The sequence below is a fragment of the Megachile rotundata genome, chromosome 15, assembly GCF_050947335.1.
Source record: "Megachile rotundata isolate GNS110a chromosome 15, iyMegRotu1, whole genome shotgun sequence".
NCBI lineage: Eukaryota > Metazoa > Arthropoda > Insecta > Hymenoptera > Megachilidae > Megachile > Megachile rotundata.
The window spans coordinates 13809391-13829102 of record NC_134997.1 but is presented as its reverse complement, the minus strand read 5'-3'; the positions used below and the strand labels follow the sequence as shown (position 1 = coordinate 13829102).

At 43.3% G+C, this 19712-nt stretch overlaps 1 protein-coding gene and 1 long non-coding RNA gene across 11 annotated transcripts in view; one reads left to right on the top strand and one right to left on the bottom strand.

Moving 5' to 3' along the window:
* Positions 1-16750, top strand: part of LOC100880603 (uncharacterized) — a 106350-nt gene extending 89600 nt beyond the window's left edge. For 2 of the 5 annotated variants that reach the window (XM_076540061.1, XM_076540065.1), the window contains 5 exons: positions 6336-6813; positions 8965-9252; positions 9487-9637; positions 9727-9946; positions 10018-16750. In XM_076540061.1, the coding sequence (XP_076396176.1) occupies positions 6336-6813; positions 8965-9252; positions 9487-9637; positions 9727-9946; positions 10018-12279 (3399 nt within the window). In that variant the 3' untranslated portion in view covers positions 12280-16750. Of the gene's footprint in view, positions 1-6335; positions 6814-6900; positions 7470-8964; positions 9253-9486; positions 9638-9726; positions 9947-10017 lie in introns of those variants that run through there. The other 3 variants (XM_076540063.1, XM_076540062.1, XM_076540066.1) reach the window with 3 other exon arrangements.
* Positions 16751-17903: 1153 nt separating this feature from the next.
* Positions 17904-19712, bottom strand: part of LOC143265833 (uncharacterized) — a 47495-nt gene continuing 45686 nt past the window's right edge. For 5 of the 6 annotated variants that reach the window (XR_013040587.1, XR_013040583.1, XR_013040585.1 and 2 more), the window contains exon 2: positions 17904-18704. This is a non-coding gene — a long non-coding RNA (uncharacterized LOC143265833). Of the gene's footprint in view, positions 18705-18887; positions 19004-19712 lie in introns of all 6 variants that reach the window. The other variant, XR_013040582.1, reaches the window with a different exon arrangement.

The following is a 19712-nucleotide window of genomic DNA, read 5'->3' as shown; positions in this document are numbered from 1 at the left end:
CGCGTGCTCCAGGGTTTAATCTAACAATGATTTATGCTTCGCAGTGGCTCTCATGCTTATCGATTTTCAACCTGTCACGACCGTTCGAAATTGATCCTGTTCCTAGTATTCTGTTGTCCAACAACTTATTTCGATCCTTTTTTATTTCTCCTCCCGACTGAAACTAGTTCGCCGAACTTTTATTCCTTTTTTTCCTATCCTTCATATAAATCTTTCCGTAGCTCATAGAACTCGGACGATGTTTCTTTATTGGTTCCCTGGATAGTTCGGTAGCAGAAATGGCGGAAGAATTTTATTCGAAAACTGTAACTTATCAAAATTGAAACTTTTCGTTACTATCGAACGGATAATCGCATAATTTTCGATACTGTTATTATACAATTTGCGAGCAAAGATTGAGAGTCACTAGGAACCAACACGCTACATATTCCACTCTACGATTGTATTCCCCGTCTCCTTCATCCCCACCATCGTCCTCTTCATCCCCTCTACCATTCCGCCCCATGAATGTATTATGTACGCTCGACGAATATGTCAACTGCAGCATTGCGTATTTATACGCTGAATTCTCTTGCTTCTTTTTGCCTCGCATCTTTTCGAACTTAACCTTTTTCTGCGTCGACGAATTTTTGATTCTACAGGTTGCACGCTTATGTCTGCTCGATTTCTTCGAGTTAACTTCTTTCGCAGGTGCGTAGTAAACCGATCCACTTTCGCGCGTGGATTTCGAACAATCGATACGATCTTTTCTTATTCGAATAACGCGTAAATGCGTCGATTAGAATCGACTGTCATCTGCAAACGCAGCGAGAGACGTCGAATTGTTCCTCGAGCTACAATGGAAACATTCGAGAACAAAACGTCGAAAGCAATGTGTAATAAATAAATCATCTGTATCGCACAATGGATCTAAACGCGAAAGGATTAACCCCCGAACGACGATTAGTGACCTAGATTGTCCGCATCATTCGCATAATTGAATTTCGAATCCTACCGATGTTTGCCTTAACGACGATTAAAGACGCGTGTATTTGTATGTTTGTTAGGTCCCCTATGTTCGCTGGTCTAACCTGGTTTCTCGTCGTCCAAGGGTTAAACGCGGCAAATAATCTGTACAGAGCGAGCCGATTCATTTGGTTCTGTCGGTTTCGTGTCGTCCGAGAGAGAACGTTTCCTAACGTCTATTTTAATTTAAGTTACAAAAGACTACTTTACGAAGTTGAGTGAAAGACGAGAGATAAAGGAGGTGGCGGGCACCGAGATGAGATTACCCAGATAGATAGAAAGTTTTCGCAGCTACGATAATAATATCACGAGCACGCTGCTGGAGTACACAAGTCGTTTATTACGTTTAATGCAATAAATTCTAGCTGGTAAATGGACGCGGGATCCTCTCGCGTTACACGAAGAGGATGAGGAGGCATTAAGGGTCCGCCCGTGTCGTGGGATATCGTTATTAAAACGATGCGCGCGTTTCGATGCCCTCGAAACAAACAAATCGAACACGACGCATACATTATTGATCGTGCTACCTGGCGAAAATTCATACACGAGATGAAAACACAATTTCCACGGTTATTTATTATTTTGTTCGCCAGGGAATTAATCAAAACGGCTGGACAACCGAGTTCGGTACGAATAGAAAAAGGGGAGAAGGGGATGACTTTTGCTTGTAACATTTAATTGAATTCGCTGCTACAAATCATTTTATCAAGAATAATGCGAAATTTATGTCGAACGTCGATGACGAAGCTTCACGATAATGGTAACAGCCGTTCGAGGTAGAACCGTGTGCTTCGGAAGCGAATAAAAACGTTTAGTCGTTTAAAAATTAAACGTTGTTTCAAGAAGGTAGGGAAGAGAGAGAGGAGAAGTCGCGCAAACTTCAAATTACTCCCACCGATATACCCGGCCTGAAGTTCATTAACAATTCTTAGTGTTCTCTCCTGAGCCACAAACATCATTTGGACTTCTGCCATAAAACATTCCGTGAGTCGTCTTACCCTATCTTTTCGCTGGTTTAGCAGTTAACCGTGAACCCTTTTCATCCCGTCCCTTGATATTGGTTAAGTAACCCACCCACGATTTCGACTTAATCTATCCACGCCACTCTTTAATAGCCTCTTCGGAGACGCGAAACGAGAACAATTTTCTTCTCTCGACAAACGTCCGTATCATTTTTTTCGTCGTATCGTTTCGCTAGAATTCGCCAGCGACGAAACGCGCGCGTCAAAGCGAACGCGATCGCTCGAACTGATCGGTTCCGTCCCGCCGGCGAACGCGTACAGTGTACACACAACGAACGAGTAACGCGGTCTCGATAAAATCTTAATCAAACCAGCGTAATAACTGTGATCCACGATAAACAGGTTAGGCGTAATCGTCCTGCGATCATTAGCAAAGGAATTACCGGTGAAAAAAGAAATCCGTGTCCATTATGACATTCTATTTATCAGGAGACATTATCGTCCGTTATACTTCGTAGGGTCGTTCGGTGTCGGTGAATTGATAGGTTATCGGTGTATTTAGGGTGCCAATGAATCCCCATAGCAACGTCGGAATACATTTCCACGTGATTCCGTGCATACTGTCCATGTCGTGAGTTTGGGGTTAGATCTGGCTCTGTGTCCGTGCCAACATTGCGCTACCTTCTGGCGCATTGTTACCCTTACACATGTGCACCGGTTTCCCTCTACGTTTCCCCTTTCCATCCACTCGACCATTCTGTCTCTTTCCCCCTAGTGACCCTTTAATCCCTCTATCGCTTTGTCTCTACCTCTAACACACCCTAGCTCTCTCCCTGACTCTCCCTCTTCTAGATACACATCTCGGATATGTGCAGTCAAGGGGAATGCACGGGTGTATAGAGTGAGTTTGTCTCATCTTCTGGATGCACAGACGACGGAAGTCGAGCAAATTTTCGGGCGGAGGGTGCAAAACGAGCTCGCAGCCACCCTGCTTCCGACGCGATCGTTTCGTTCTTCGTTTGACCGGTTATCTTTTATCGTCCCGAGATTTCGTTTGGCGCGCGAGCAAACTCTCGAACGGCGGAAAATAACTGCGATTGTCTATACCGTGTATAAACGTTACGATACAATAAGGGGATTATGGGAGGAAAACTTACGAATAGTCGTTTCCCTGAATATTTCAGGAAACTGTAAATCCACGGATCTAATTTCCTCGGCAGCTTTCTTTGACAAAAGTTTGCGCCTCAAACAGTAGGTTCATGGCTCTGTTAAATTGAATTTTGCCAAGTGCATACTTTGCCGAGGGGGGTTATAGGGCCGAAGGGAGGGTTTCAGGGGCTGTTTGAAATATGCGCGTTTGAACGTTCCACGCCGAGATTTATTGAAATATCCATTGAGCCATTAATAAAACGTAACTTCGACTGCCTTTCCGCGTTGGTTTCATTAAAAATTTAAATGGACCGTGGACAAGCGAAATTTACTTATGCATACAAGAAGAGGCTGTAAACCGTTTCCCGGTGCGAATCACCGACCCGTTGGCTGGTTAACAGTTCAACGGAAAACAAACGTCTGGCTTAATACGAGAACAATTAATCGAATCGTTCCAATTGCTGGCGATCAACCAGCCAGAGACTCGATGATGCAAAAGTGGCTACAACACGGCCGATGCTCGTCGATCATCCAAAATTTACGCTCTTTTAATTGGATCTCGGTTAAGCACGTCGTCCCGGACGATTGAAAAGTAAGAGATTACCAATTTGGAGAAACTTCGCGGACAACTTTAAAACTGCATTTAAATATTTAAATAGAATCGAGTTGCGAGCTGAAACTGCCGCCATCAGTTTCACTACCGGCTTTAACGCGATTACAAAGTTTTCGCAGTTTACTGGAACCTTCCCTCGAAACAACGACACCGAATGTAATACACGAATAATCAGACGCGATTTCGTGCCCGATAACAAACGGATAAAGGACGCTGCCACGTCGAAGGTAACGCCGACAAGTGGCAGAGATTTAATTAAAAACCGTGTACGAGGAGCGATCGGGTCGAGCGAGAATGCTCTATCGGAGGAGTCGATACAAGATCCAGCGACCCTCTCAGGATAAATACGCGAAAAGGCGAACAGGACAACAGGAGAGAAACGAAGACGAGGCAGAAGAAGAACAGGGAGGTTAAAAGAGAAAAAGAAGCATACGCGTCAGAAGATTCTTCTTTGTAGCACGATACCTCTCTCGGTTACTATTCTGCTCCATCGTTTTTCGCGTGTCCCCGCGATTAAGACGAAGGGTTTGTTTTCAGAGCCGTGATTCAGGGGGATGGAGAGCTCGGAACAGAGCGAGCACGAGTACCGGAAGCTGGACGAAGACGGGGAAGTAGGACGGATGCCGTAACAACTAAGAGAGAAGCAAGATCTTCTGTGAGACTAACAATGAGAGGAAACGAGCAGCAACGTACGTGACCGAGAGAGCCAGAAAGGGAGAGAATCCACGGCCAAGTGCTGAAAGTAGCGATGGGAGCGACGTGTTCTCGAAAAGGGTAGCAAGAACAAATTGTACGTGGATTACGCTGAAAGTTTTGGGAATCGCGATCGGAATGGCAATGGGTTTACGATTGACCCGTGTCGAAGACAAGAACTTGTGGATCCAGATTTCCATTCCTAACATTCTTTTAACCTCCTCTCCTAGATGTAGAAATTTCCAACGTTACTAACTTACGAGAAGCGAATAGGATAAGAAGAGGAAACCGAGAAAGAGTTAATAACCGTTTCGTTTCACTTACATAAAAGACGGCTACGACAGAAGGATCGAAGAAACATGTGCATTGTTCGCTTTGCCAAAAGCGACATCGTTAATTCCATCGGTGATTCTCTGTTCAACTTCTCTTAGCCAAGTCAGCTGGCAGTTCCAGCGCTATGGGGGTTAAAACCTGGTCGTTTCGCTTGGCTCGAGGCTCTTCTCGCCGGTGGTAAATGGATTTGCCCGCGGAGTCATCGGGTTCAAGTGCATCCTCACAATTGCTCGTTGAATCTCAATTCTTTTCCGCGCGATTCGATTCTACGCTAACGAATCTTGCAGTTATGTAACCTAATTGCGGTTCAACTACACCGGCAAGTTTGCGACGTTAATTAAATGTAACGGCAAAGTTGCCGTTGTACGGGCAAATATGATTATTTGGTTAGTCGTTGCTGCTCGAACAGTATCAACTTTCTCCGATTTCTTTCGTGCAGTTCCTAAACATTCGACACCGGATGTTAATCCTACGATCTCGCGAATCGCCCAAGTTCGAGGAGCGCGAGAATTTATTTAGCGTTTACTTTTCTTAGCTGATTTATGCCAAGTCGACTTGTCCTCGCGTCGAACGGTCGCGCAATAAATTTTCTACGATTCGACGGTTGGTTCGCGAGTCATTACCGCTATTACTCAATTCCTTCGGAATTACACACAGGGCAAATTGCGTCTATCAGTTTTTCAGCCAGGTGTACGGAGTTGTTTATAGCCGTTGTAATTCCTCCCCTGTTCGAATAATTCCTGCCCTCTAAATTATTCAACCATCGCCGAAGCCAGCGTTGAATACTACAGAGGAATTAAATCGCACGAATCAACGGTGGTCCAAGAGTTGAGTCAAACTTGGTGAAAATGACGTAGCCGCTAGCATCCAGCGGACAATTAAATTATCGTCGAAGCAGAGTAGATAATGATGCACTCGAGGACAACATAAACCACGAGTTACGTTCGCTGGATTATATGTGTATACATAACGAATACATAGGTGTTTTAGCTGGCTCCCCCACCAGATCTATGTAGGTGGAGTAGGTGGGATTATTAGGAGTCGAGATAGCCGTGGGAGTCGAGCGTGTCTCCACCTGTCGGTAAAACAACGTTTCAAGATTAGTCGGGCCGGTAAAATAGGTTCCTACCCCGTAGAACAACGAAAACTTTCGAACTCTATCAAAATGGGTAAACTCAATTATCGTCGGTTCTTTGCGTTCCATTTAGAGAACTTTGATTCAACCAGTAATTCCGTCTGGTACAAGCATACTGTTTTAACGTGTCCCAAAAGTTTTTCCATAAAGAAAACAACCCTGCATATCGAAGTTATACGATGAAACGCGCGTAAAAAACTTTTTGTCCCAGTTTCCAAGATCTATGTACCTACACGATCATGCGAGGAGAAGATACACACGTTTATAGCGTTCGCGAGAGCATCAAATATTCTCTAGCAAAAACGTGATACTTCTAAACGACTGATTGCATAAATAATTGAACGGTCCGAAAGCGTCGAGAATCCCCAGAGTGACTGTCGAAACTTTCAAGGATCGGTGGAATAATCGTAGCTAGACATTAATAGAAAACACGTTTTGTTTGCAGGACGAGGTGCTGACGATATCCGAGAAGGTGGTGGTCCGTGTTCACGATCTCGTCACGTGGTTGTCACCAAGCTTGGAATGGTCATGGGGTCGGGAGGTGTCTTACCCACCGACACCCACGTCGTCCCCGGAGAACAGCCCGTTGAGGTACGAGATACCTCAGCCCCAGGTGCTCACAGATCCTGGCATCGATTTCTCGGATATCGAGAAGCAACAGAAGGAGTTCGAGAGCAACCACAATACGAGGAAGATGGAGTACGGCGCCCAAACGAAAGTGGTGGTGCTCTCGTACCCCAGGTATTGTCGATATCGAGCCCTTCTGCGAAGACTCGAAGGTGCCGAACCGTCCTGGCTTTGCTCGTCCATAGCGGCCGCCCTGGGTGGATTCACCGCCACACCGGGTACCAGAGTACTCTTCTGCAGAGACACCTTCGACTATCCGGACCTAGAAACTCACGAGCTACTCTGCAATCATCTAGGTAGGTTGTTGCGTTACCAACCGAACTTAACGCATCTTGCGTTGGTAAGGCACGGTTGCCGTCTCCGATTTTTAACGGTGTATCGAACAACGATATTTTACCGAGATATCCTCGAGGAACTCCTCGATGCACCTACTTCGGAATTATTCATAGTTCGATTTAAAAAAAGAAATCTGTTTATCGATCGAGTCCTTTTTTATTTATTCCACTTTAGTTCGTGTTTTATTCCTTTGCTTCGTTTGTTTTCTATACACCTTCATATTGCATTGATGCGCTATCGCAATTTAATTCTAGGGTAAATAACAGTAGAGTGCGCGGAAGAATACAATGTAGCGAAGAAGGTTATGATTTTAGGCGATCGTGCTTTTTCGAACACGGAGACACGTGTGACGCGGTACTTTGCCGGCGGAACGGTTTTTAACAGTATCAGAATACGATCGTGATCGCAAAGGAACGCGTGTCCTCTGTCTTGAAATTTCTATCTGCTTTCTGCGTCTCGATCCGTTTGATTTTGTGCACGACAATAAATCGTTGACACCGTAATCTAAACATCGAACTGTGACAGTGAATAATCGTTTACGACACGACCTTTTGGTTATACATGATGGCAATACGAATGAAGATCAAACAGAATAAAGTGGTGTACTTTGAAATAGGTGAGTTCTATGGAACACGACGCGTATACGAGACATAACCATAAACAGTTATGTGCTACTTGAATTGCGCACGATGTCATGTAAATCCAATGATGTGTATTTTTATCTCCCGGTGATGCACAGATTTTGTTGGAATTACATTCGATGAAATATTTGATTCGACAGAAGATATTTTGTTCGTCGATGAAATTTGACTACGCGTACGAAATTCTGGGAAATGCAATTTTCATGTGTGTCGTCATAAAAAAGGAAAACATCAAATTTCTTCGTAAAGCTGGCACCGATACTTTTCTCGGATATTTTGTTTTTCTATTAATTCGGATGTTTCTGTGTAACAATATATTTATAGAATTGTTGGTGTACGAAGCTTCTCGAAACTTTATTTCGTAAATTAAAAGCACAAACGAATGATTTCTAAACGGACGTAAATGTATAACGAAACTAATTTTGCGTTCAATTACGAGAGAATTAAAGAGGATCACGCAATCGCGATGCTAGTCTTTTAAACAGAAACGGAAATCGTGTAAGACACGACTTATCGTGTTATTTAATCCCGATGGGAATCGTTTAGTTTCTTTGTACGATCTTGAAACAAACAACTCTCGTAACCGTCAATGGCAAACTATAAACTCGAACGTTTTATACCTTTTGTAACGTTTTTTATCCCGTGCTCGGGCAGAAATTATTTTAACTCGTTAACCGAGTAAATTTTCAATCGGAAAAAAGCAATGATAAAAAACTGAATAAACAGCGTGACAATTAAAAGAATAAAAACTGCACATGATAATTATAACTTAATAAACGTTTATTAACGTTGAAACATGCAACGGTAATGTTTGTAATTTAAATATAATATTTAAATTAATCGATACTCTGCAGCTATTGGCGTATTCCAGTTGACCCAGTTTAATTGATCAATGTAATTACCTCTCGAATTCGACACTGTGTCTCTACATTATTAATTTATAATTCAATTCATTGTTTATTAATAATATTGGTTATTTTTTCAATTTCGAATTGGATCGATTGTGACAGAAAATTTCACTCCTAGGTTCTGTCGTCCTCGTAGGACCTTTTCCGTTCCGAGTTATTTTCCTGGCTCTGTAGAAATTTTTCCACGCCAACCTATGTTGACAGTCTATTTTTACGTAATTGGCTAAATCGGCTATCGGTGTTAACCAATTAAACGGTCCGAGCTTCCCTTAATTGCGCCGCTCATTTGTTACGTCTGTGGCGCGTTTTTCCAAGAATGGCAACTTGTGGAACTCTGTTCACGCAACTATTTGCGGGTCTTCTGGGACCCTTAGAAAATCCAACTCTATCGAAACCATCAACGCATGCAAAACACAGTTTCCTAAAAAAATAGCTCAATCATTTGACTTTGTTGTAAATTTTACCAGCTTCGATAAACGCCAAGCAATTTCCTTTCCAATATTTGCCCATCAACGATATACGACTCTAAGCGGATTAGTTACAGCGTGTTTGTTATTTTCAGCGCCAAAATTAAAGGGACGGCCAAGGAGGAAGCGTAAAAAGCGCAGCGCATCACCGGGCGAGTCGAGCAACGAGAGCGAAGCCTCGGTGGCGTCTACCTCGAAGAGCGCACCACCGACGAGTTCGAGCATTGTGGTGCAAAGCGTGGGTAGGCCACCCTCGTCGGCTGTTCGACGAAGCGAGAGGAAAACGAGCGCGGAGGAGAAGAAGTTCCTCACGGACGTGCAGAATTTCATGAACTCGCGGGGTACGCCTGTCGGAAAGATGCCACTGCTGGGCTACAGGCAGAGTCAGTATCTGAGTTTTTTTTACAACCAATTGGCGACCACCTGTAGACACGCTTTTCTTAACACTGTGCTTTGATCGATTAAATTTTCAAACGATCCGATCGGTACTGTTCGAAGCTGATATACAGCAGTGTTTCCTTTTGACAGTTCAAACTGACATGCTTCTCACGAATATCGTATCGCTATGCCGACTGGACAGAGGCATTCGAGTAACGAGCACGATGTTAATTTTTCAGTCGACCTCTTCCTGTTTTACACGAAGGTCCAATTATTGGGTGGTTACGACTCGGTCAGCGCGGGCCGATTATGGAAGACCATCTACGACGATATCGGCGGTAACACGGGCTCTACCAGCGCCGCGACAATCACTCGTCGACATTACGAAAGGTAAGCGCTCGATCGACTGGACGAAAGTCGGCCGATACGTATGCCATAAGCTCGAGTTTGATCGATATAGTTCGTGTTTGCGTCAACAGGTTACTGTTGCCTTACGAGAGGTATCAGAGGGGCGAGGATGCAAAAGTCAAGCTGACTCACGTTAGACGCGCGAAAAGTAATAGCGCGTCCGACGAGTCCGAGGATGCGAAGCAAGAACCGAACGATCCGTATCCACCGGAAACGCCTCCTCCTGTAGAAGCGAGCCTTACCGCCGTAACTTCTCCTCTTCAACCTCTTATATCATCGACAGTAAGTGTCGTAAGTCGCAAGGAGTCACTAAGAATTCGTTTTATTCGAATACGATCGAATCAATCTATTTCTTATTGCAGCCCTTCCTTCCGGGCGAGAAACCGAAAACGGAGACCAGCAAGACGTCGTCGTTGCGAAGCGTACGAGTAAAGCCGGAACGGTTAAAATCGTTGAACACGATAATCGCCAACAGCACATCGTCGCCTAGCCAGCAAGCCAACCAACTGCCAAGTCCACCACCTTCCTCGAACACGTCGATCTCGACACCGAGCAGTACACCCTCCACCACACCCACGAACGGTACCGGAAGTCAGAGCGTTCTAGAGAGGCAACTGAACAGTCCTCTGATATCGCAACAAGTACCACCGTCGTGTTCGCCGCCGGGTTTACCGGTCACCACAGTAGCGACGAATGCCTCTACGGTCGTCACGCTGACTCCGCCGCCGGAGAAGGATATGAAAGAGCTGAAGTTAGATTCGAAACAAACCACCCTGCTGGCACAGGGTAAGGAGAACATCCCCTTGTTCGGAGAGAAGTCTATATTCGCCGAGAAAGCGATAGTGCCTCCCAGGTCGCCAGAGGTGATCGACCTCGAGACGGAGAGCGACACGAGTAGGGACAAAATAATCATTCCCAGTTTTAAGAAACGCAAGCTCGAGATACTTCGCGAGGGTGGTCTCGAAGTCACTGCCGTTGATCTGGACACGCGACCGAGCGTGATCCAAAGCAATCCTCCGGCTCCAGCGACCATGAAGTCCGAGGAAAAGCCGCCAATATCTTATCCGCTTCCAGTAACGCCTAACTCCATTCCCAAGTTGATTTCCGTCACCGTGACACCGGACATCGGTCATATGTTGTCGTCGCCGCAAGAGCACCAGCATTCTCATCATCAAGCACGATTACAAACGCAGAGTAAGCCGCCTCCCGTTCATCACCATCACACCAACAATAACAACAACAATAACAACAACGTCACGACGAATAACAACAACGCGGTGAACAGCCGCGTGATAAACCTCGGCACTTCGAACAACACGGCGTTGTTGCAATTGTACGCGAACGCGAACGTACCGCCACCTAGGTCGTCGACGGTGCCCCGCCGATTCGGGTGGCCGAGTCACCTCAGCCACGACGTTGTTCCGCCCAAGGTGACGCAGTCCAGGTCGATATTCGCACACAACGAAAAGATGGTTTACGGAGACCCGAAAGATATTCTCATCCCTCCAAAGTATCGTCCTTCGTTGCAGCGTTTGCAGTTGCAGCTGCAACAGATGCACGCGAATCACGATCCAACGCACACCGGGATCCTCGACCTGACGCAGAGGTCCAACGACAAGTCGGTGTTCCCGAGACCGAGCCTAGAAATAGTGAAAGTACCTGTAGTGCCGAGGCCTAATCCGTTGAATCTGGAAATGAGGAACTCGTCCGCCATCAAAGAGAAACCGACGGACTACTCGAAACGAAATACCTTCCCCGCTTACCAGAACGTGCTCGACGGTCGAACGATGGCTTCGAACAACCTGGAGATCACGATCGTCGGTCCCAAGCAGAAGCATAATCACGCGAACGGGCCGACGTCGCACGTGCGGATACCGAGTCCGCACAGGAACAACGTCCTGCCCGTTCAAAGAAGGCAACACGCGAACGGCAAGTACACGACGAGGAGCGAGCCAGTTTCACCGTATACGCCAAGGAAACCGAGTCATCCCGTCATACCTAACGTACCTAACCTGAATCACTTGAACTGCGCCAATTCGTATCCGAGGATGGCGTCCATGCAACACCAGAACACGATCGACAGGAGAAAAAACGTGGATATGGGCGGTAACAAGGAACAACATCAGCACCAGCATCACCAGCACCAGCAGCACCAACACCAACATCAGCACCAACACCAACACCAACATCAGCATCATCAACAGCAGCAGCAACAGCGTCGAATCAGCGAAGGCGACAAGTCGTTGATGAACCAACAACAACAACAGCAGCAACAACACCAGCAACAGCAACCAGAATCTAGGCAACAGGAAGTCGGCAGACGACACAGTGTTCCAAGCATACCGTCGGGTTTCGTTCCTGGTGTGCCGCAAAACAATCATCCAGCCTACGTTCCCCAACTGCCAAACGCACCCGGCAAGTTCCTACCGATTCTGGATCCCATGTATTATTCCGCCTTCTACAACGGCTTGTTCCCGCCGCCGCCGCCGATTCCGCCCACGGCTGCTGCCACCAACTTTCTACCGCCAGAGTTCAGCGCGTACTACAAAGAACTACTTGCTTCCTCGCAACCAAGACTGGGGATGACGGGACAGCATCAGCCGGCTGCCCCGACGTCTAAATAGACAATTGTGGGATCTCATGCGTGTTTAGGGTGTCCGCCCGCGTTTTAGCCAAGTATCGGTGGTTTAATTAAACGATTTCTAAAGACAAAAGATCCGTCGGGTTTCCTCGCTACGAATCGTATTTTCATCGAGATTACTCGAGGATTTGTTCGCTCTTGCGTCGAGACAGAATGGTGAAACGACAAAGGGGATCCTATGTGTATTTACGCGATCGTTTAAGGATCTTTCGTTTCGCGAATCTTGTGCGTCGAATTATGCTCCTTCGAAAGTTCACGCGGTTTAACCCGTGCGCGCCGTTCGAATTACACGGAGATCCGATATTTAACGATTTCTTAGCGCTTTATCTACCGGAAGCCTATCAACGCGTTCACCGATCGGCCTGAGAAGCCCGGAATCGAGCACGCGGCGTCTAGTGAGATGTATTCGTCGAATACGATATATTATTTGACTCTGTTTTTCTTGTGATATAATACAGTTTGAACGGTGCACGAGGGTTAATCGAGAAGGGATCGTGACGAACGAATTCGATCGCACAGAAATTCGATTGGTGTACACGCGCATATCTGACTACGCTGTCGCCTATGCTGTTTTTCTAGTTTAGTACTTTTTTGTTCTTGTGTTATTTTTTTATACTATCGCGACAGTGTTTCTCTTTTTTTCACATTCCTAGTAGCTGCAATAGAGGCACGTACTGCTATGTATCATCGACATCAGACCTTTAATTCTCTTTAATTCTTTCATTCTCGCGGCTAATCGATCGACGTAGACTCGTCTTTTCAAACGATAGATCGACGGATCAGTGGAATCGCGTCTCGAGACATGCCCACGAAAATTGGTCGATCTCCTGGGTAAAAATCATCGACTTTGCAGTATTACGTGGCATTCGCTCTACGTTTCTTGCTTGTTGCTTGCAAAGATTGTGAATTGTTCTTTTTCCATATTACCTCAATGTAGTCGCCAACTCGGTATAATTTTGCATATAAAAATATCAAATTTCAAAAGCCGCTGTATCCGATAAAACGTTCGATGTAGAATATTTATGCGACACGTTGATTTTCATAAAATAAAAAAATCTGTAAGTGGCTCTTTTTGTTAGAGATTGTAAAATATTCACGTCTTTAGTAACATCGAATGCAAGAATGTGATTAATAGTATACTGCTAAGTCAATCTTTATTGCAACAATTTTGATTCTTGATTCAGTATTCGCTTTTTCTTTCGTTCAGTTCGATTCACACTCTATGTATAGAAGAAAAGTACACTGATTGTCGTTGCGTGCTGCTGCTGCCGTGATTATGCAATAAATTAGGTAATAATTTTTTATACGTAACAATAATACACGATGCTTCGTCGTAAATCGAAACGAACGAGCGACTTTTTCGCCTGTAACTTTCGTTCTCTTTCTTTTTTTATATACATTTTGAAGAGAATATTCGATGTTCGAAGGAATAATAAAAACGATGAACGTACTAAAGCACTGTGATAACAATCAAGAAGAAAAAAGAAAAGGAAGAATGCTTCTTTTTTTTCGTACGTAAAGAAAAAGAAAGAAAAATACGTCTTTTTTCTACGTTTATTATTCGCGACCCTCACGCGTACAGCCGCGATGTCGAATACATTTTTTCATTTAATGTTTGTGTCTTTTTTTTCATTTAACTTTAGAAAAATCGCGGAGAGAAATCGGTTCGTTTCACCGTCGTAGGTCAGAATTCCTTCGTTTCGAACGTGCGATGTGATAACTAAAAGAAATATATATATATACATAAAGAATAAATGAACGAAGAAAAATATATGTATATGTATATGTGTACATGCGAGATCTTTAGCCGACGGATCGTCAAAAGGTATAATTGTTTATTGTATATCGATCACACGATTCTTACGTAGTAACAATCGCGAGAACCCTAATTCTATTGTAATAAGTTTAGTTAAAAGTAACAGCAACAAAAAAAAACAAACATTTTCATCGTACCGACACGTACACACACAACAACAACCACAACAAAAAAGTACACACTGATCTTCAGTAGTCAGCTGTTAAACGAAATAAGTGCACGCAAAAACAAAAACGGTGTAATAGCAACGAGACACATTGTACATAATGTATATAATCAACGTATTCGATAAGCTAGATAAATCCACCCCCACACACTCTCAACACACCCTTACTACGAACTCCTCTTGCATTATATCTTTCAACATTACGATAAAAAAGCGTTTAAGATTTAGCGAAATGTGTACAGGCTGTCTTGATTGAGTGGCCAACGATGGTCGTATCGCCGTGTTGTTTCTTAGTACAAGATATTTTCTAAACTTGTATATTCGTAGACAGACTGGGTCGTTTGTGTCCAAACATTTTGCTGTTCTCAAATATGTAAAACTTTTTCAATAATTAGAGAAATTCGAAGGAAGGCAGATTCCGTTTGTTAACGATCCAGATTGCCTACAATCGGTAACCAAAAGCTTTTCTCTTTAATTAGCTGCACGAAGGGTATTTTATTTATTATGATCACTTTGTATTGAAAATATTATTAATTGCGATTTTAAGAGATATGAAGGTTACTTGAAAGTCATTCGAATTGGTAGAACGTGGGAAACATTGTGGATATTTGTATTATTTGCTCGTATTTATTGTAGATATATTCTCGGTTTTAGATAGAGAAGGTATGTACTCGAGGTACATAAATGGTCATGATAAATGAAACACTCTGTACAGAATCTATGCAATTTTTGTTAGGTAGTTTTTATTCGATCGACTGTTTCGTTGGTAAACGAAGATGGTAAAAAGCGATCGAACATCGTTGGCTTTCCAATGATTCTGGTATGAAATAAAAAACTAAAAGTGGCGTGAGAAAAGAAGCACCGATGGGTGTATCGATGTTAAGCGTAGACATATTGATAGAATTTGTTCGTTTTAGGATACTCTGATAACAGGAAAATCACAAAAATAAAATGTCAGATAACGTTTCAAGCATTCGTAACCCTAAGACGTGTACAAGAGCGTGAAAGAGGAGAGGAGATCCTTCGTCGGGATCGTTCTTAGCGAAATCAGATTTCTAATATCGATGTCTTTCAAAAAATAAGTTGTTCATGTTTGACGATTCTTTTACGAAAGAAGTAGAAGCGAAAGAAGGGAAAGGAACGTGTGTGAGAAGCATAGCGTTGTTTGCTAACTTACGATCGCGGTTTTTCGAAAAAGGTCCTCGCCCGATACAAAAATTTGTTAACGCGTCGAATGCCGCAGCGAAAGCTACACTTAATTACCGCTATTCATCGTTTCATTAGGAGTCGTAAAATTATGCTCGACTAATATTAACTCGATCCATGTACGTCTTACAATCTCGTTTAATTTTCTTGTTACATCTTCGATTATATCAGCGACGATCTTGTTGCAGCATTCGACCTGTTAATTCGATCATAAAAAAAGAAACAGAAAATCTACCATTTTTTTATTTCTCCAAATATTCTCTCAATCGTATGGTGCTACGTTGCAAAGTATTTCTAACGAAGCTTTCCTTTTTCTTATTTTTGATAACGAAAATAAAATGATCGGGAACGGAGACCGTGAACGATAAGAACTACGATCTTAAGATACAAATCTTCACGTCCAAGTCTGATGAATCGTAAGAGAAGTGAAAAAAGACTTCTGATTTTAAAACGTATGCGTGTATGTCGCGATTCGATACGAGAAAATCGCGGGAAAGGGAAGAGTTTCTTTTCGAACCGCGGCAAAGTAAAAGAGAAAAAGGGTGGAAGCAAACGAAGTGAAGGGCTTGTGCGAGAATACGTGCCATAAAACTGCTTAGATAGTGACTTTGAAAATCGAACGATAACGATGGTCGTTTGTATGTGCTTTTAAACGAGCCCTTTATCGACTAGAAGAGACTTTAACAATGTGTAGTAGAAAAGTTTCAATGAGAAATGAAACAAAAAAAAAAGAAAAAAGAAAAGAAAGCAACTATCGCAAGTGCAAAATTCCAATACGGAAGATTTTTTTTGTTTTGTTACCGTGAATTGTTTGTTTTGACGTCGAAAAAGGAGCGAAGTATATTTGAACGAAATGCGTGTGAAAGAATGTGCGTGCGTGGATGCGTGAATGGGAAGGGAAAAAATTAATTAGAGAATGGTTAATATTCGACGAAAGAAAGAAAAGTTTATGTTCGTTCTATTTTTCTTTTGATCTTCTTGCGAGTTTCTCTTCATTTTTTGTACGTATAGAAATGACTTTTTAGCGTAACCTTCGTTTCCCGATTTAATGATAATAATGATAATAATAATAATGATTATTATTACGATACAAATATTTTTTATTATATGGGCATTTCAGTTCCTAACATTGGAAATAAAACATCTACTATGAACGATTTCTTTATTGTTCACAACTCGGGGCAGGCGTGTTTCCGATTCGGTATACGAGATAAAATGTAACTTCCTTTTCTATGATCTCGAACAACCAATAAATATTTAAACGTTCGTGGCTGTAAAATTGATTACGTTTCAGGTAAGTAAATTTTAAAAAAAGACTATTTATCGCGATCATTTGTTAGCATCTGAAACGGATTAAAACAATTAAGTGTTAAAAATATACTTTCAGAAACAAGTAAGAATTCCTACGGTTTATATACGTCGTACTGGGTACTACGAACTCGGCAAAACGACGCGAAAAGAGAAGGGAAAAAAAGAACCGAATGATGGCGCGGAATGCACGAGCCAGTGCCGCGAAATTTAAAATCTCTTTACGGTGGCTATAAACTGATAACCTGTTTAACCAGTTCGATAATGGCAGACGAGGAACGTTTTGCTTGGCAAAATCATTTTCACTCTGTTTTTCTTACCGATATTCTCTCGGTATAATTTTCTTCCATGGTCGCGATAAATTCCACACAAACGAACTTGATCGGTAGCTGGTTAGACTTCATTAAATATTTAACTTCCTGAACTCGATATAACATAAAATGTTGCACTTTATTCCTCTAAATATAACTTTTGAAGGTATAAACCTTTTCTCACAGAAACTTCGACTAACTTCAGTCAGAAAAAAAAAGTTTAATACCATCGAAGCATTGTACGTTTTATAGGTCTGGATCATAATTGCTCCAGTGTACGAAGGTCAACTATCTCATGGGTTCGCAGAAAATGCGACGAGCAAATGTTTTTTACACGAGGTAAAATATGAATTGTAATTATCGGTCGTCGGCATGAAGGTTAGTCTCGAATTCGAAAGCAAATTTGTTACGAAACGTACCTGGAGGAACGAAGAGAAGTACGAATTGCACGCGTAGAGAGCGAAACAAGGTAGTAGGGTGGAATTGTGTTTACTTCTCCATCCCCCGATGACAATCGGCAAACACACTTCGATGTAGGATTGTCTCGCATCGCCGCATGCTAAACCGCCTCTGTGTACGCAGCGTGTCGACACAAATATCCACGTTCACGAGCGAAATTCTCGAAAATTCGCGCTCAAGCTTCACGGAAACTCACAGTTCTACGACTTTTGTCAATTTCCTGACAAATTTCGCACGACGTCTAACATCGCCTCTGCCTTGATACTCCCGCCGAATAGTGCTGTCACAGAGGGCGCTGCTGAGCCCGCCATTTCGTTTACGCAAATTTAAAAAGATTTAATAATTTTTCTATTTTATTTTATTTAACATTTTAGTTACAATACACTTACATGCTATTTTACAATTAATGAAAGTGGATAGAAGCTTAATTTAGCAGTTAAAAGTTTATAATAAATTATAATTGTTCGCGCCTTTTTTACTCTGAGGATAAGTTACAAATTTTTTAACACTTGCCGGGTGAGCATAGTATAGTGAGAATAATTAAGGAAGTAAAACGAAATGTTGAAGGAAACAGAAAGTTGAGACGATCGAGAATGTAGGATTATTTTCGATGCGTGCTCGATCGGTAACGACGCTGACGGACGTATCGATCGAGAAAAGAGCAAAAGGTTACGCGAGCGTGGATGGTGGCGTCGAGGTTTCTCGGATGCGCTTGAATATCGTTGCGGTGACGAGCACGTCATATCTTTGCGTTTCATGGGAACTAGAGAATACACGTAACCAACCCGAGGCTGTCTTCCGCCCAGTTCTCGTGAACACTTCACCCAGCAGACAATAGTTTACCGTATCGACCTATTCTCCCTTCTCTTTCGTACGCGACCTCTCCCTTCCGTGCCTCGTTCCCATCCACCTTCTCGTGCCACCCCGCTCCAGCCAACCACGAACTTGCTCTTCTGGCCTTCCCTTCGTGCCTTTCCGCAGATCCAACTTGTTTCTGAGTGCCGTGAACTCCCAAGCTTCCGACTCCACTTAGGAACAGCTGCGAACCGTTCACGAGATGTTGCCACACTTTGCATTTTACGTTGTCCCAGTTACAGCCTCGTTTTGTCTCTGATTATACTCTGACACTGCTTATCGTTTCACTGAAACAAATATTTTGCGTGCATTCAAATTGAAAGGGAAAACAATCGAGAATTTCACACACGCTTAACCCTTCCGCTAGGACATTGTCGCTAAAACTTGATAGGTAATTTATTCATCGCTTTGACTCGGTACTAGTTTAGCACGTCGACTGACAGTCTTAAACACCTTTTGTAATGGCCTACCAGTTTTTGACAACGTGCAAGTATAGAGAGGGGTAATCCAGAAGAAACTTGGAACAATCTTAACTGCTTGGATAGTATGGAACACGAATAGTTCCAAACAGATATCGCTAATTTATCTGAAATTTAACCATAATCACAACTGTACATTATAATGTACAGTTCGTATAGACGATAGAAGATCGTTCTTTCTTGAGTAGGTCGATTGTATTTGCTCGTGTTTGCACGTTACTCGTAGACATCACCCGTTTGCGGTTTCCGAAGGTCGAGATTTGTTCCAAAGTTTGTATGAATGAAACTTATCCTAATATCTTGGTGAACAGCGGTGCGGCTTCCTTCGGACAGTTCTGGGTTGGGAATAGCGTCGAGCAAAAGTGCAGAAAGTCCACTTCTGAGGGGAAACAGAGAAACAGGGAAGAGAGGACGAGGGAGCGAGAGAGAGAGAGAACACGTGCAGCCAAGGGTCGTGGTGGTGTTTCAGTTCGTTCGTTCGGATCGTTTTAGCCAGGGTCAGTGGAACATGCTTGTGTACGAACTGTCCGCAACTGTCATTCACCTCGCGGCTCGCCACGCGTTTGCAACGGATATTTCCGTATGGGTTTGCGGGGAAAGAAGTTACCGTGACGCGGAAAAAATCCGACATCGCGTGCCGAATGACTTTTTCACGCTTTTTACGCACGAAGCTTCAAGATGATCGCGTAAGGTGTCACCGAGATAGCTCGCGTTCTGATCGTAACAAAGAACTTGTGAGCAAGTTCGCATGACACCTCTGATGACAAATGAAGAAACCATCATAGATATATCGTGTGAAACGAAAGCCGAAGATAC